Genomic DNA, 18,979 nt, shown 5'->3' on the forward strand with positions numbered 1-18,979 from the left:
TCGATGTATCGCTATATAAAATTCTAACTATCGAAAAGGTATAAAAACGATATGTTTTTCGGACCAATAAACAAAAATTACTTGAGTTTTTAGCTACGTTTTTACTTTCATTATATTTTTTCATTCAAAGTTCAAGATCGATTTATCGATGGTCGATCAGATTATTATTATCAATGACCTACGACTTTCAACTTAAAAATTAGAAATTGAACCGATATATCGATATTTTTTTGAATTTTTTTAATAATTATATCGATACTTTTAAATTTATCGATTTCGATATAATATCGATATTTTTTGTAACTTCCAACATCCCTAATGTAGTTACGTGTTTTTATTTAAACGACAATCATCACCAATTTAGACAATTGAATGAGCATGGGAGGCATTATTATTCTATTGTATGTAACGCATAACCATTGTGTCGACTTGCGGCGCGTGCCTCAGACCGAGGCACGGATTTGATAACCAGAAACTCTCTTTTTTAGGGTTCCGTACCTTATGATTCGATGTCTGTCTGTCAACAAATCTATAAGGTACTTCCCGTTGACTTATAATCATGAAAGCAGGTAGGTAGGTCTTATGACACACATAAGGGAAAAATCCGAAAACCCTGAATTTGTGGTTACAACACCAACAAAATTAAAATGTGTTCATGAACAAATAATAATTAGGTAGTATTTACACTTCCCTATAAGAGATCTGTATCTAGCAGTGGACGTCAATCGGTTGATACTTGATAATGATGATGATGATGAACCGCGACATAGCGTTCTCGCGTTTGCTCTAATCCTGTAAATCGTAGATAGTTAAAACCACTTTGTAGAGTAATTTTATTCAAAACTAGCTAATGCTCGCGACTTCGTTTGCGTGGACTACACAAATTTCAACCCCCTCTTTCACCCCCTTAGGAGTTGAATTTTCAAAAATCCTTTCTTAGCTGATGCGTCATAATAGCTATCTGCATGCTAAATTTCAGCCCGATCCGTCCAGAAGTTTGAGAGGTGCGTTGATAGATCAGTCAGTCAGTCAGTCACCTTTTCCTTTTATATATATAGAAGATTCCAACCAAAGTTTGATGTTCAGATTAATTCCATCCTCAATTTTAATATTATGAAAGAGCAAAACGTATAGTTAATAATTTTCATAACAGAAGGTTAAGATCAAAAGTTAAGATTCTACGTACCTATATGGCAAGCAGTTCTTACCTTTTCGATACAGGCCCTACCATTAACATACCTTTTATAGAGGTAAAATAAGAAGCCGACTTGCATCGTTCTACGCCTGAGGTGCCCGAGGGTAACCTTCAGCGGTTAATTTTTTCTTCATTAGGTAAGCGTACAACTTTTTCTTATATGGGACGTTTCGTTATTTCTTACTAGAAGATGTCCGCGACTTCATCCGCGTGGATTTAGGTTTTCAAAAATCCGTAGCCTATGTCTTCCCCGGGATGCAAGCAAGCTCTGTACCAAATTTCGTCAAAATCGGTTGAACGGATGGGCCGTGAAAGGCTAGCAGACAGACACACTTTCGCATTTATAATAATTACAAGTATTTTTCATTTGTGACCGCAAACCCAAATACCAATTTTCATAAGACCTTGAAAAATATATATGAGTCATGCTTAACGTGAATAATTTAATTACATAAGTTAAATGTCTAAAGACTTTCGAGTCATATCAAGTTGCATACGGACAAAACATTTTTATGTGCGAACTTGACTTTATCAAAGTAAATGACAAGTACACGACAGGTCGAGACGGCAATCGGGACCGTGATCGCGCTAACCCGGTGCGGGATAGCTCGGGTGACGTGCGGGTGTGCGGGGTGTCCCCCGCCTCATACCCCGATTGTCATCTCGAACTGTCACGTACTATTAACTAACCAAGTGGCGACTTTTTAAACACCAGCCAAGTTATGCTATACGACAAGCTGAATCGGGGAATATTCGAGCGTTTTTTTTTAAATATTTCCCGTTAGTTTTCACTCTCAACAGCTCGCTAGACAGGCTCTGTCTTCTTAATTATTCAAAATTCAAATAATTTATTCAAAAATAGGTAATAAATTACTCTTTTTGATAGTCGCTTGTTGTAATTTGTAAGATATAGTGGTGATAATTATTATTACGCGAACTTTTTTTTATCTGACATTTTGTAAGGGGCTTTTAGAGATGATCTACATAATATATGCCAGCCCCATCGTTACAAACTAAATTAAAATCAAACTACATAATTTACGCTAACTTAAAATTAAAGCTACGAGGGTTCCAATCGCGCCCAGCCGGGTGATTCGCTAACTCAGTTTCTAACACTGAATGATAGGCACGAAGCTCATTTTTAAATCCGTTTTCTACGAAACAATATTTTAATATTACCTACCTAGTGAAGCAGCAATGTAGAACTAAACAAACTCGGTGGCTATCATTTAGTGTAAGAGACACTGAGTTAGAGAATCACCTAGCTGGTCTGATTCATTGGTTGAATGTTAGTTTTCAAAACTTAACTTTATCTAAGTTTTATAAACACACACGTGAGTAAGCCGGGACAGATAGTATTTATAAAGTTTTATAAACTTCATTAAATTCCATGTAGGTATGTGAAGCATGGCGTATGAGCACATAAGTTAACGTGATTAAGGAAGTCGCTGCTGCAGTTAATTAGCAAGGACCTCGATATCGATACGAGAGACACATTCGATACGGTCAACCCGTTCTCGATAACTAGTCGATGTCTCGCGTAACTGTGAAGCAACATGGGAAACTATTTATGATATCGCCGTCCACCTGTTGAGCGTAGAGTCGCCATAAGGAGGCTAAATAAAAGTTACACAAAACAGGATTCCAACGTCAAAACCGTTTGAAACGACATCATTTTTAGGGTTTCGTACCTCAAAAGGAAAAAAGGAACCCTTATAGGATCACTTTGTTGTCTGGCAAGAAAACCTATAGGGTACTTCCCGTTGACCTAGAATCATGAAATTTGCCAGGTAGGTAGGTCTCATAGCACAAGTAAAGGAATAAATCCGAAAACCATGAATTTGTGGTTACATCACACAAAAAAATTAAAATAATGTTAATGAACAAATAATTAGTATTTTCAATTTTCAAAGTAAGATAACTATACCAACACATACGTACATTCTAATTTTTATATATATATATATAAAAGGTTTTGATTTATCATGCAAAATGACGAAAAAAATACCCGATTACGGAACCCTCGGTGCGCGAGTATAGCCGGAAAATCACTCACGATAGTTTTAACGCTAACATCTCTATATTATATAAAAATGAATCGCTAAATGTGTTGCTGATCGCAAATCTCTAGAACAGCTGAACCGATTTCGCTAATTCTTTTTTTATAATATTCCTTGAAGTACGAGGTTGGTTCTTACGGAGAGAAAAATTGAAAAAAATCCTGAAAAAGAATCGACTGTTAGGCGGTACAAAGTTCGCCGGCGCAGCTAGTGATGAATAAAAATAATAATCGGACTGTCCCAGCAAACTCGCTAAATATAGTGTTACGCGTCATTAAGACCTAGCAGCTAGAGCTACTTCAGTGCCGTATATCTTTGGACTTGTAGAGCGTAAGAACTGTTATTATTACTCTAGTTATGTCTACCAGCTAGCTGTCCGGTATTATTTATTCAGTGGTTATCTTCTGTCAAGTAGACTTCGCGGAAATATGCACAAAAAGTTAGAATTCATGTCCTAGCGACAGGCTCTTTACCTTGGATGAATGATCCGATGCCAATACGCTATTTGACAACTAGTCAAATCAGTAACTTTTTATCAAACGTCTAAGACCAGCCATATACGAACAACTTGAAGCAGTCAAGATGGACTGCTTCAAGCTGCGACTGCATATTGAACTACAGACTTTGACGTACGTGCATACATGAACCGCTCAAGCAGTTGCAACTGCTTCGGGCGGTTGGCAAACCGCGTCCCAAAACGACTGTGACCGTATTTGTCGCGGCTTCGGACACGTCCGATAGTTTGTTTCCGCCTAATAGTTAACTATAGAAGTGAATAGAGGTCGTGGCAATTTGTGTGTAATTGTAACAATGAGCTACGCCCACCTTCCTTCCGTTTATGTCATCTTAGTACAATCGTCGTTTGCTTCTACGGGTTTTGCTAACGTACCTACTGCGTCGTAACTCGTAATCCTCATTGCTGAGGGTCGGTGACCCTTCGATTAATGACATAATGGTGGAGGATTATCTTAACAAAGTTAAAATCAAAGCCATTTATTCAAAATATATTTGTAGAGCATTGTCTCTGTCGTTGAGACCGACAAAACGGCATATAGGTATGAGTGACAGAGACAACGCTTTACAAAGCCGAAATGTGATTCTAAATGCCGATGTACATTATTTTCTACCGCGTATTATACGCGATCTGCGTGATCAAATCAGAAATGAGGAGATCCGTAGGAGAACTAGAGTAACCGACATAGCTCAACTGAAGCTGAAGTGGCAATGGGCAGGGCACATAGTTTGTAAAACCGATAGACGTTGGGTTGGAAGACGCAGTGTTGGAAGACCCCCCATTAGGTGGACGTACGACATCAGACGAGTCGCAGGTAGCCGCTGGATTCAGGCGACGCAAGACCGTGGCGTGTGGAAGTCCCTACAAGAGACCTATGTCCAGCAGTGGACGTCTATCGGTTGATGATGATGATGATGATGATGACTGTACAAGAGTGGTACATCGCCAATTGTAGGATTGATTGAGTGCATATTGCATAGTTCAATAGTTTCGATACGTTGTAACTTGTAAGTAGGTCGCCTTTCATTCGTTGCACAAAGGCAGGTGTGTTTTATCGACCATTATCTACTCTTTATGTAGCCTAGGAACCTATTCTAAGAGCTAATCTGTGAAACAATGCGCGGAAATCAAATATCTCAATTTTAGTAGTTCTCTAAAAACAATTTTTGTGGTAGAAAAAACTGTCCCCAAACCAAACTTTTTGCTTATTCAAAAAAGTATTATTTTGAGTTGCGACACTTTTGTATGTTACTGTTATTTATCTGATCTATAAATACTGTGCTTTTCATAAGAAAAACTGCGTTGCCGTCTATTGCGTTCCTGGACTGCTAGTTCAATTGAGCGAACAATCCGGAAAGAATGCTCGTTTTTTTTTCACAAGAATCCGTGGACAATGAACGTTTATTCAACGTTTGAGTCGAGTTGTAGAGTTCACCAAGTGTATTATTGGATTGCCCAAATAGGCTACAGTGTAGGAACATTTCATCCAATTTTTAAAAACATGAGTCAAAACAACAAGACAATGTTCTAAAATTAAAACGTCTTCGAGATGTCGAAAACTATATTTGGAAGCGCGTAGTGCGTCTGAGCATCTCGCGCAGAACAAAACTGCACTTTGTATAACAGAAATAAAATGACAACACGCACCCACCTATATACATATATTTACATTTACACATATTTTATAATTTGATAAATAGCTACTGGGGCTATAAATTAAAAATTTGCGCCCCAGACTCAAATAAATGAATTCAGATATGTGCTTAAAAATCATATATTTAACTCGAGTGTATCCACATACATAATAATATAAAATAAAGATAAACATATTTTGGTTTGGTTAAATGATTATTTATTTATTTATTTATTTATGTTATATTTTAGAACATCATTTAATATTATATTGTCTTCTCAAAATAATCATGTTACAAAAACCAAATTAACCTCATGACATTTCTAAAACCAGCGCTATCTCTTTCACAATATCAATACAAGAATAGCTAGATTGAGTACAACTGAATTTACCCAATTGTCACCACTGACTAAACTCCATAGGTAGTATCGTCGTATCCATCGTATCAATAATAAAACATGCAAAACTGCCATCTGTCTACCCGAGTAAGTACCTAATCAAAGATTTTATGGTAACAAAACGAAATGGTAGCACTTTAGCGGCACTTTTACGCAACAGCTATCATTTAAATAAAAATGGGTTAATTATCTGCTAATGTGTTCAGTTCAACCTTTAAGGTAACATAAAACTGCCGACACGCGTAAAAGTGTAAACACACGCCTACACAAAAAATGGAGACGTAAAACAAGTTTATTAAATTACTAGCTGATGCCCGCGACTTCGCGTGAAATTAGGTATTTTAAAAATTCCGTGGGAACTCTTTGATTTTTCGGGATAAAGAGTAGCCTATGTCACTCTCCAGGTCTTTATCTATACCCATGCAAAAAATCATCGCATTTATAATAAGAGTACTGATTGTAGTAGCGACGACGGAATATATAAAACTAACCTTTCCCCACGACTTCGTCCATGGTACATAATATGTAATTTATAGCCTATGTCAGTTCTGAATAACGTAGCTTTCTAACGGTGAAAGAATTATTAAAATAGGTTCAGTAGTTTCAGAGAATCTTTCTTGTTTATAATATTAGTAAAGAAGTATAGACAAACGTCTGTATGTTTAGGGATCATTCATTGTAGACTAGTCTAAATATATAAAAGGAAAAGGTGACTGACTGACTAAGTGACATATCAACGCACAGCTCAAACTACTGGACTAAGAAAGGATTTTTGAAAATTCAACCCCTGAGGGGGTGAAATAGGGGGTTGAAATTTGTGTAGACCACGCGGACGAAGTCGCAAGCATAAGCTAGTCTTCATATAAAACGTCGAGCCATAAAGAAGCTCTAACTGCTTTTTGGGGAAAAATTGAACTTAAATTCTCAAACTCGGGATTTCAGATAACTACTTTCTTAAGTACTTACATATTATGTTAAGTTACTGTACTTACTTAAATAATTTCTTTCAAAATGTTGAAAATCGTTACCAAGTAGGCATGTAAATATTTCATTCTACGTTCTAAATAAGTATGCAAAACAAAAACAACATTATACAAATGGCGAAATCGGAATCTTTTACGGTTAAACCAGTTATTTCTCGTAGCTCAAAATATGCATCGCGTTCTTCATTAATAAATAAGCAAATAAAACTTTTAATTAAGGTAAATAACTATTTATACTCAACAATAAATTTTCTTGTTACTGAAATTTTTTTTAATATTTGAGTTATGTTATTTTATTGATCGTTATTTTTAACCGACTTTCAAAAATAATGAGGTTCTCAATTCAGTGCGTTTTTTATTTACATATTACTAGCTGATGCCCGCGACTTCGATTACATAACTATGTATATATGAGAAGTTTATTTTGAGTTATGTCGCTTTTTCTTTGATATGTAAGTCGTCATTTTTTAAATTAAACAAAGTAAGGTCAATACTCAAACGCCGTTTTATAAATCGTAAAAATCTAGTATGTTTGACATTGATACATCTTATGCGCCAATCGTACGCACGATAATGCTAACTATTCACTACACAACCATAATAGAATGTGTGTTTCACTTATTTGCAAAGCTAAGTTGGTGTCAATGCCAGTAATATTAGCGGTTGACCGTGACTTTGCCTTTTAAAATCTTATTTAATTAGGTTACGAAAAACAAAAAATATGTGTTACTAATTTATTATGTCTTCTCTCTCTGTCTCTCTCCGAGTTGTATTATTATTTATTTATCATTGGTGAGGGTCTTGAGTTTTGACCATTTCTATTACTAATCACATAACTGTGAATGATGACTGGCAAAATAAAAAGTTTTGGGTTTTTAGGGTTCCGTACCTCAAAAGCAAAACCTACCCCTATTGGGTTACACCTATTGAAATTTGCGTAGTGCACGCGGACGAAGTCGCGGAGACAGACCCTACCTTCTTCTCCATGTTATTCGAATATAGTTAGTTCTGTGATCATGAATCACTGTAAAGTCAAAGTATCTACCAGGCGCCCATAAAAATTAAAGAGGTGTTAATAAAACTTGCACAAAACAATAGACAGCCAGAGCATTAAAATAGCCGTTACGTGGCTCCGGCGCTCACGAGACGGCAATTTTAACATACTAGTTACTATTACTAGTTATGTGCTACTTTATTAAATATCACTTCATATAATGACATTTTTAACAACCACAGTAGACAAAAGCTCTTTGCTATAGACTTTTTGGGTGGCGATAAGTTACACACAGCGCACATATGTCGTAAAAGCGATAGACATTGGGGTCCCAAGGTGATGGAATGGCGACTTCGCACCGGAAGACGCAGCGTTGGAAGACGTCGTCTGATGTCGTCCGTCCACCTACTGGGGGAGTAGGTGGACGGACGACATCAGACGAGTCGTGTCGTGTCGTGTCGTGTCGAGTCGTCGCAAATCCCTACAAGAGACCTTTGTCGAGCTGTGGACGTCTATCGGTTAATAATGATGATGATGATTCTAAGTTTTAGGTAAAATGAAATCTCTTCGTTAACAAAGGCAGTTATTTTTAACGCTCCACAAACTGACCTAAATAAGGTACGCGCAAGAAAAAGAAAGGTCTGACCTCGCTATAATTTGTCTCATTAACCTCTCGTCGTTTCACCACGCCCATGGCTTGGACCAGAAACCTTATTTCTGCAGTAAGCAGTTAATTATGAGTATTAAAGAACAGAAGGGTCATTTTATTATGTTAACTTAACCTTTAGTAAAATATAGTTTGCATTGGGAAATCTCGCTTTGCGTTTTTTTTTATCGTCTCGTCCACATCAAACCACAGATTTGTTATTTTAACTAGATAAGGGGCCGATTCTCTTGTACACAATCTCTAAACTAAACTAAATTAACAGGTCTAAATTTAGTGCCATCCTTTTCCGCAAGCAACATTATGAAAGGGATAGCAATAGATTTAGAAGTGTCATTTTAGTTTAGTTTAGAGATTGTGTACAATGGAATTAGCCACAATGGTACCTACTGATTCTGAGCACAACTAAATTTTAGAGCATTCGCATCCTCTTCTTACTAATGCAATATGAAAAGGGCAGACACAGTTTGTCAGTTTTTAGGGTTCCGTACCTCAAAAGGAAAAACGGAACCCTTATAGGATCACTTTGTTGTCTGTCTGTCAAGAAACCTACGGGGTACTTCCCGTTGACCTAGGATCATGAAATTTGGCAGGTAGGTAGGTCTTATATCAGACATTCGGGGAAAATCTGAAAAACATGGATTTGTGGTTACATCACACAAAAAAAATTAAATTGTGGTCATGATAAAATATTGCTATTTTCAACTTTCAACGTAAGATTACTATACCAAGTGGGGTATCATAGAAAGAGCTTTACTTGTACATTCTAAACCAGAAATTTATTTATTTTTATGCATAATAGTTTTTGATTTATCGTGCAAAATGTCGAAAAATACGACTGTAATACGGAACCCTCGGTGCGCGAGTCTGACTCGCACTTGGCCGGTTTTTTTTTAAGTTTAGAGCTATCAACCTAGTTTAGTTTAAAACATAAAAGGACTCGGCCGGCGCGGCGCGGCCTCGTTCTTTCAAAATCACTTGAGATTGAGAAGTCCTCTGCTTTGCCTCGGCCTTCCAATAATACTCGGCCAGTAATCGCTTTATTTCAGGCCTGGACTGTAATGTACTATACGAGGTCTGAATTAAGACATTGCCGGTAACATTAAATACAAATCCGAATGTTTATTTGTTAGTCCCGCGAAAATCTCGAGAACACTGAACCCGTGCAATGTTTAATTTGATGATGCCAATGAAAATTCACTGGCAACCGCGGAATGATAAGCGATCTGGCGTTAAGCCAAAGACAATGTGGCTGGTTTGTAGGGTTCCGTACCTCAAAAGGAAAAAGGAACCCTTATATAGGATCACAGGAAGCTGTGATAGCCTAGTGGTTAGGACGTCCGCCTTCTAATCGGAGGTCGGGGGTTCGATCCCGGGCACACCTCTAACTTTTCGGAGTTATGTGCGTTCTAAGTAATTAAATATCACTTGCTTTAACGGTGAAGGAAAACATCGTGAGGAAACCTGCATACCTGCGAGTTCTCCATAATGTTCTCAAAGGTGTGTGAGGTCTACCAATCCGCACGTGGCCAGCGTGGTAGACTATGGCCAAAACCCTTTTCGCTCTGAGAGGAGACCCGTGCTCTGTAGTGAGCCGGCGATAGGTTGATCATGATGATGATGATAGGATCACTTCGTTGTCTGTTTGTCTGTCGTGTCTGTCAAGAAAACTTGTAGGGTTACTTCCCAGTGACCTAGGATCATGAAATTTGGCAGGTAGGTAGGTCTTATAGCACAAGTAAAGGAAAAAAATGACTTTATACTTTGACGTTAGATTTTTTACACATCTCCCAAAGCCACCATGATCCTAACAAACGTTTCTCCCAGTGTTGGGGACAATACGCAGAGAAACTTTCAGCTTTTATACAATAAAGGAAGGTTGGCACGCACTGGCTCTTAGGCCAGGATATTTATGCACATACTCGTAAGAAGTTACAGATACGTACGCGGGATTGAAACCCTGTCCTTCTAATAGAAGGCCGACGTCTTAAGCACTAGGCTATCATAGCTATCCATGTCTGTTATCGTGATAAGTATCAATTAATTCATGGGAAATGGAATCAATATCCATCAGTAATTAGAACGGCGTGGGCGGAGTGAAAAGGGCCGTAAATATTCGCCCGGCCCGTGACACCATCGCTTGCGAATTATGCTCGCCTGGTACCTACCTCATCTACATAGAAAGAGCCGCCCTAGTTAGCGCCAGCGGTCAATTTCTTTGTTTCTGGGCAGGCAGACTAATATTTCAATGCCTAGCCTTATATTTCGATCCGTCTAGTTGCGTGCCCTTCCCCGCCGGAGTCCTCACTTCAGCCATCCAAGCCGGCTCCGGGCCACCCAGGTTGTCGAGGGCTTCCTTGAGCGAGACTGGAGATCCAAGGCTGGCCCGTAAAAAAACTAAAAAACCGGCCAAGTGCGATTCAGATTGCACACCGAAGGTTCCGTACTCGGGGGTATTATTTTCGAAATTTGGCACGGTAAATCAAAAACTATTAAAATTAAATGCATAAAATAAATAAAAATATGTTTTAGAATTTACTGGTAAAGCCCTTTCATAATACTTGGTATAGTTATCTTACTTTGAAAATTGAAGCACATTTTAGTTTTTTTTGTGATGTAGTTAATTTAGTTTTCGGAAAAAAACATTTCAAATACTGCAAGTTGCAACATAAATTCGCACTACATAAAAACCTCAGTGATAGTTTAAAAAACCGCAAGATAAGCACAATAACCGCATAAACTTTTCGCATGTGCGTTCCTGATTTTATCACTACATTAGACAGACAAACATATTCCATAAACCACCACAAATAGAGTTCATATTGCTTTGCGTCACAAGAAAGTACTAACTACTGGCACTCGATTCGCAGGTCAAAGCACTTAAACAATAATATTATACTGACATACATCAGTATTCAGTACCCTTATTATAAATGCGAAAGTGTGTTTGTTTGTTGGTTTGTCCGTCAATCACGTCGCAACGGTGCAACAGATTGACGTGATTTTTTGCATGGGTATAGATAAAGACCTAGAGAGTGACATAGGCTACTTTTTATCCCTGAAAATCAAAGAGTTGCAACGGGATTTTTAAAAACCTAATTCCACGCGGACGAAGTCGTGGTTTTTTCGTCGCTAGTATTTTCTAAACATTTTAAAGTAATTAGCTAAACAATAGTTATCGAAACCTAATTAAAATGAGCCCGTAACCAGCGATAACTTTAGTAGGTACCTACACGAGCGTTATCCAAACAAACGATATCCATAAATAATAATAGAGTTTTATACATTTATCGACACCTGCTAGGAAAACATCGTATCTCAATTTTCGTAGCTCTACAGGAGAGCGCGTTTATAGATTTAAAAAATTCTTATTAATTTCTGCGCCATCCAACCTTAAAAATGTTTATATCAGCAAGCTAAAAATCTACACTTTCATAATCTGTATATATAAAATTCAAAGTCCTGAGTGACTGACTGACATAATATATATCAACGCACAGCCTAAACCGCTGGTCTTAGAGACATGAAATTTTGAGGGTGTGTTCTTTGTAAAGAGTAGGTATTCACTAAGAAAGGATTTTTCGAAATTCTACCCCTAAGTGGGTTAAATAGGGGATGAAAGTTTGTACGAAAGTACGTCATTTTTCAAATTATTTGCATGAAAATTGGTATTTGGGTTTTCGGTCACAAATGAAGAAATACGTGTTCCAGGATTTTTGGAAATTCAACCCCCACCTCTATTCTCTAAATTCCACCCGAGCGAAGCCGGGGCGGGTCAGCTAGTATGTAATATATTATAGTTTACTAGCTTATGCTCGCGACTTCGTCCGCGTGGACTACACAAATTTCAAACCTCTATTTCACTCCCTTAGGGGTTGAATTTTTAAAAAAAACCTTTCTTAGCGGATGCCTACGTCATAATAGCTATCTGCATTCCAAATTTCAGCCCGATCCGTCCAGTAGTTTGAGCTGTGCGTTGATAGATCAGTCAGTCAGTCAGTCAGTCACCTTTTCCTTTTATTTATTATTTAGATATGTTATTATTCTCAGTACTTTATTATAAAGAGGTAAAGGTTATAAGTTTGTTTGTAGGAAGCAATCTCTAGAACTACTAGATTGATTTTGAAAATGCTTTCACCAGTAGAAAGCTACATTATTCCTGATCGAGTGGAGTGACACAGCCTATATTTCATTTTCAAAAAAATTAGAGATCCCTACGAAATTGTAATAAGCTTGCCCGTGCGAAGCCGAGGCGGGTCGCTAGTATTTTTATATTCCGGGACAGCTAGAACGTCATAGATAAGAGAGGGCTCGCGTAGCTCACAGCGCTAAAGCGGGAGAGGTCAAGAGGTACTCTGACTACCAAGAGGCCCTCAGGCGCACAGAGCGCAGCACTGTGACAGTTTATGTACCTACCCTACTATGCAATTGTTTTATTTTTTAACCGGCTTCCACAAAGGAGGAGGTTCTCAATTCGGTGCGTTTTGCGGGAAAAACGGAACCCTTATAGGATCACTTCACACACGAAACGTTTTGCGTCATCATTCCTCATACGCATGGTTAAGGTTTGACCATAATATGAGGCAATTTACTGCAATACCCAGCAATACCTAAAAATTTCAGCAATGTTAAGCGAAATAATTGCTGCAGATTGATTCATACGTGTCGCCGAGCAACAATTGCTTAAAAATTGCTCACGTAAGTAAGCACACCAAAAAAAAAGGTCAAATTGTGACAGTACGGTTCACATCAAAATAACAATCGGACATGACGTCATCAGGAGGAAACGCAATGTCGCAGCGGGGAAGTCATCTTTCCCATAACTACCAACAAAACAGGTCCAAAAATAAAATCACCACCATTTACTTATGACCCCTAGAAGGTGAAGAGAGCGACGAGGGAAAGGGATCAAGTTAGAATAGCCAATCTATAAACAGCTGTTGACGAAGTGGGTGCGTTGGCTTCAAGTTTACACATTTTTATTGTACCGCGTGATTATTTGTGTTCAAATAGGTTCTGCATAGCCATCGTCTGTGAATAAAGTATAAACTTCACAATGAGCGACAGTTGTATGCGATTAAAACTTTAGCAATGATGTGCGCCTGGTATGTAAGAAATCACGATCTCCACAGGGACCTTAAGATAGAGTTCGTAAACAAAATCATTCAAAAGTACGCAGAAGCTCACCAACATCGACTTCGCCATCATGTTAATTTGGAGGCTGTGAAGCTTCTAGATAACATGGCTATCAAAAGGAGGCTCAAAAGAACCAAGCCGTTCGAATTAGTGTTAAAAAGTACATAAGTGCAGCGTTTGTGTAATAGTACTTGTGCTACTATATTTTCTAGGTCACAAGAACATAGTGAACTGTAAGTACGTGTTAGAATAAACTAAGGACAGTTATTGGACTGTAAATTAGATTTAAAAATTAATCATAAGTAGAAGTTTAAGCTAGAATAATATTACTTATTAGCCCATAGGCTAGTAGGTAGTAGAAATAAAGCTGCCATTTTATAATGGTGCTTTATGGTAGGAAAAAAAAAATGATGTGCGCAACTTCGTCTGAATAATTGTTTGATTTTCAAGGATCAATCAATCAATCAATCAGCCTATTTGCGTCCACTGCTGGACATAGGCCTTCCCAAGAGCACGCCACCACGCACGATCCTCCGCCTTCCTCATCCACCCACTTCCCCCTATCTTCTTAAGGTCGTCAGTCCAGCGGGTTAGAGGTCGTCCCACACTGCGCTTGCTGATAAAAAGGATAAAAGTGTCCAATGTCCATCTCCGGAATGCAACCTCCTCAACTGTATATTAACCACTCTACTTAAAATAAGTAACAGTCATATCATATTGTTAGGTTATTTTTAAACATTAATATGAATTTTGGGATTGATCTAAGATCATCATCATTATCAACCGATAGACGTCCACTGCTAGACATAGGTCTCTTGTAGGGACTTCCACACACCAGTCTTGCGCCGCCTGAATCCAGCGGCTCCCTGTGACTCGTCTGATGTCGTCCGTCCACCCAGTGGGGGTCTTCCAACACTGCGTCTTCCGGTACGAGGTCGCCATTCCAGCACCTTGGGACCCCAACGTCTATCGGTTGTACGAACTATGTGCCCTGCCCATTGCCACTTCAGCTTCGCAATCCATTGAGCTATGTCGGTTACTCTAGTTCTCCTACGGATCTCCTCATTTCTGATTTGATCACGTAGAGAAACTCCAAGCATAGCTCTCTCCATCGCCTACTGATTTAAGATAATTAATTAATTTATTGAAGGTAGTTGACGTCGTATCGTAACGTACCTAGTACGTGACGTAGTATGTTTTGGTCTGGTGGGAGGCCTCGGCCGTGGCTGGTTACCACCCTACCGGCAAAGCCGTGCCGCCAAGCGATTTAGCGTTCCGGTACGATGCTGTGTAGAAACCAAAGGTGTATGGGTTTAATAAAAACTGCCATACTCCTTCCAGATTAGCCCGCTCCCACCTTAGACTGCATCGTCACTTACCATCAGGTGAGATTGCAGTCAAGGGCTAACTTGTATCTGAATAACTAAATAAAATAATAATAAAAAAAGAGTCAAATATCGATTTTATTAAATACCTTCTTAGAAAATATTAAGTTCTATCAATCCTTAAACTATTGACTCTTCAGTCAGTATCCTTGATGTGTACGATTCTCGTGAATCACAGCCGATTAGATCGATTTCCGACGGCCGGATGTACTGACTCACTCAGTCATTCAATACAATATGCTAATTGAACCGCCAACGTTTCAAGCCGCTAAGGTTCTGCGGAATCGAAGACCGCGTGATCCGCATTGAAATCAAACTAACGGCTGGCTACCGTCCCAACTTTAGTGTCACTTGGTGATTGATTTAAATCTATGAACTTGTACGTAACTGTGAATCCAAGTCTGAGCTCTATAGAGCGCACTTTGACTTTGCTCAGACTTAAGATTGAGTTAAAACGAGACAGTATGTGAGATATAAGCTCTGTCTCGTTTTAACACTGTCTTAAATCTGAGCAAAGTGAAAGTGCGCCCTATAGATCTCACCATAAGATTCCCATCTATAGTAGAAACAACGATAGCATAAAGCCGTATCTACAGTACGCGGCCGAAAGTAATGTACATCCGCCTTTAGAATGACATTTCGGCTTTGTAGAGCGTTGTCTCTATCACTTATACCTATATGACGTTTTGTCGGTCTCAACGATAGGGACAACGCTCTACAAATTCGCTATCTCCTTCTAACGGTCGATGTACACTACTTTCGGCCGCGTACTGTACCTGCATGTATAGCTGTAAAAATATATTTTTCTTTATATAAAAATATATACGTATGGTAAGGCAAAGAGACCCGAAGCAAGATCTCTTATCCGTGGTCAGACCAACTAAAGGAAACTGGCGCGCTTAACTTTGACGATGCATGGACGGTGCTGTGCGAATATAAAACACTAGCTGATGCCCGCGACTTCGTCCGCGTGGAATTAGGTTTTTTAAAAATCCCGCGGTCACTCTTTGATTTTCCGGGATAGCCTATACCACTCTCCAGGTCTTTATCTATACCCATGCAAAAAATCACGTCAATCCGTTGCACCGTTGCGACGCGATTGAGGGACAAACCAACACACAAACACACTTTCGCATTTATAATTAATAATATAATTAATTCAGGGTACTGAGGAACTGATACGGATAGTAAGACAGGATCTTTTTTTTCCTTTTGAGGTACGGAACCTTAAAAATCGTCGTCCGTGCAAAGCCGGGGCAAGCTGGTTCTCTTCAAAAGGCGACGCCTGATACGATCAACAAACGGTACAAAGCTCATTTACTTATTGCTCGATGTATCGCCAATAGCCTTCAGTTACAGCTTTGCAAATGCAGGAAACGCCAACAAAGGGTTATTATCATAAATAATAATAAAATTGATAAATTAAACACTTCCTCATCTATCTGCCAAGTGGATCCATATAGGGTTGACTGTCGTCATAAGCCTGAGCCTCAAAAGTTCGATGGTTGAGGAGCGGACTGAATTCCGAAAGGTCGGTTCCGATAGGTTTTTATGGTGATGACAATGAAGTTTGAATGTCGGTGCGTGTGTGTGTTTGTTACACTTTCACGCAAAACAACTGGACGGATTTAACTGAAATTTGGAATGGAGATAGCTTATATATATATAGATGACAACTAGGCTAGACTTTTATCATGGCACTAGCTCGTAGTCCTAGTTAATTGTTTTAATACTATAAAAGTTATCAATTATAACAATTATTCTGACATATTATAATGAGGGTCATCGTTGGCGGACGCCGGCAGCCGGACGTCCGGCGATACCGCGCTTTTACCATGTCAGTTCATTATGCACTACTTAGCACGCGAAATTAACGCTGTTTAATGCAGTAAACATGCTTATCGAACGAGAGAACCGAGGTCGAAGTCTACCAGTCATATTTGCATTTTGTCTTTATGTCACAGTTCAGCAGCTCAAAAACCCGTTCAAGTGCGAAGAGTTCCCTACGATCGTACAATCGTTGTCTCTGTCGTTGAGACCGACAAAACGTCACATAGGTATGAGTGACAGAAACAATGCTCTACAAATCCGAAATCTCATTCTAAAGGTTGATGTACAATATTTCTTACCGGCTACTGTATGTACAGTACACCACAGAAAATAATGTACATTGACCTTTACAAGGAGAAAAGGAGACAGTGAATTATTGTAAATAAATAAAAATATTTTTTATTCAATTAAATTTTTATAAGTAAAAAAAAAATCTGGGTTGTATTGTACAATATAGAAATACTATTAGAATTATGAGAAGACTAGCTTATGCTCGCGACATCGTCCGCGTGGATTACACAAACTTCAAACCCCTATTTCACCCCTTAGGGGTTGAATTTTCAAAAATCCTTTCTTAGCGGATGCTTACATCATAATAGCTGTCTGCATACCAAATTTCAGCCAGATCCATCCAGTAGCTCGAGCTGTGCGTTGATACTTGATAGATCAGTCAGTCAGTCAGTCAGTCAGTCACCTTTTCGTTTTATAATTATTTAGATTTATGCCCAGTGATGGATTGAGATAATGATGTTGATGATAATCAATTTCAAGCAAAGATTTTCAGCACAATCTGAAATGTATATTTACATGACTGCCAAAAAAGGAGTGTAATAATTCCAGGGTTCATGTACATAGTATCTCATATACATATTATATATGTCTGTGAGTTTATTTATTCCACCGTAACTTCAAAATGCCAGACCAGATTTAGGTGTATAGGGTGTAACTAGAATCCTTACCTCATCCAGAGTGACACTGCTTATAATTTTTTTTTTAAATTTCAAAATTAAAATTTAGAATATATAGCAGGGTAGTTGTGTATATATTTTTTAATTATCACTTGTTGACCGAGGTCCAAGCAGTAGGCAGAAAGTAAAAAGATGCGCAAACGCATCTTTAACGAACGAAGGAATACTTACTTTTTAATAACAGTTTATAACTAAATTATAATAAGTACTTAGTGCATTCCCCTTGTCTCAATCATCAAGCAAAAATAAAACATATGACTTGTTACAACCATAATTTGAATTCGTTCAAGACAAGGTTTTCAATACAACTTAACTATCATTGGTAACCACCCAAAAACTGATCATAACTTCTGACCTATTTACAGTTTTTCCACGATATCTTTCTGAATATTATATTTTGAACATAGTAAGTAACTACAATATTCAATCTACTAAACAATCGAATTAAACATGACTTTGACTTACTTATTTGTTGGGCTCCGATATCCTTTGTCAGGGACGATAGAAAAAAATAAAGCACAATCCAACTCACACTATCACCACACACAAACATTTTAATATTCATGATTCTTTATAACATTTCACACCAATACTACTTTAACATTTGTGACATGGACACGAATTAAGCCAACTAAAAATTAATATAATTAGTTAGAGTTTGTTTTCTATATCAACAAGGCGCAACACAAAATTCATGCCGCTGACCGAAATCCACCGAAGCACCGACCAGAAATAAAAGTTTTTTTTTGACATTTTACCTTTTGACATTGACAGATTTGACAAGTGCTGCCTGACAGCTATGCTGACAGTACCGGTATGCATAGAGATAGTACCATAGATTATCTACTAGATAGTACCTACCTAATCATTCATCCAAGTACAGTGTGATGAAGCGACAAGGCTATCTTGGCGCGTGGCGAAAACCGGAAATAACGTTGCCGTCAAGTGTCCCCTTTTTTCTTGTTTGAATATTTCTAAGTCCAAATACCTAAAAGTTAATAAGTCCTTTACACTGCGACAAGGATCTCTCCGCCAAAGAATTTCTAAGTACTACTTCGTAGTACAATTCCTATTTCGATGCTCTCGGCATTTCAATGACATTGACAGAGTGGCGCTGTTGGAGAACAAACTTGGATGAATAATTACTCTTACTCTATAGTCTGCTTCATGTCTATTGTTTATTATCTACGGTCGTCAAGGGGTCTCGGGTGTTCTTGTT

General features: G+C 38.3%; 1 protein-coding gene across 2 annotated transcripts in view; it reads right to left on the bottom strand.

Annotated features, from left to right (window-relative positions):
- LOC117993605 (disintegrin and metalloproteinase domain-containing protein 12-like) overlaps positions 1-18,493 on the bottom strand; it is a 75,188-nt gene extending 56,695 nt beyond the window's left edge. For both annotated transcript variants that reach the window (XM_069506817.1, XM_034981404.2), the window contains exon 1: positions 18,226-18,493. In XM_069506817.1, the coding sequence (XP_069362918.1) occupies positions 18,226-18,325 (100 nt within the window). In that variant the 5' untranslated portion in view covers positions 18,326-18,493. The remainder of the gene's footprint in view (positions 1-18,225) is intronic.
- Positions 18,494-18,979: the final 486 nt, after the last annotated feature.

The sequence above is a fragment of the Maniola hyperantus genome, chromosome 24, assembly GCF_902806685.2.
Source record: "Maniola hyperantus chromosome 24, iAphHyp1.2, whole genome shotgun sequence".
NCBI classification, from domain to species: Eukaryota; Metazoa; Arthropoda; class Insecta; order Lepidoptera; family Nymphalidae; genus Maniola; species Maniola hyperantus.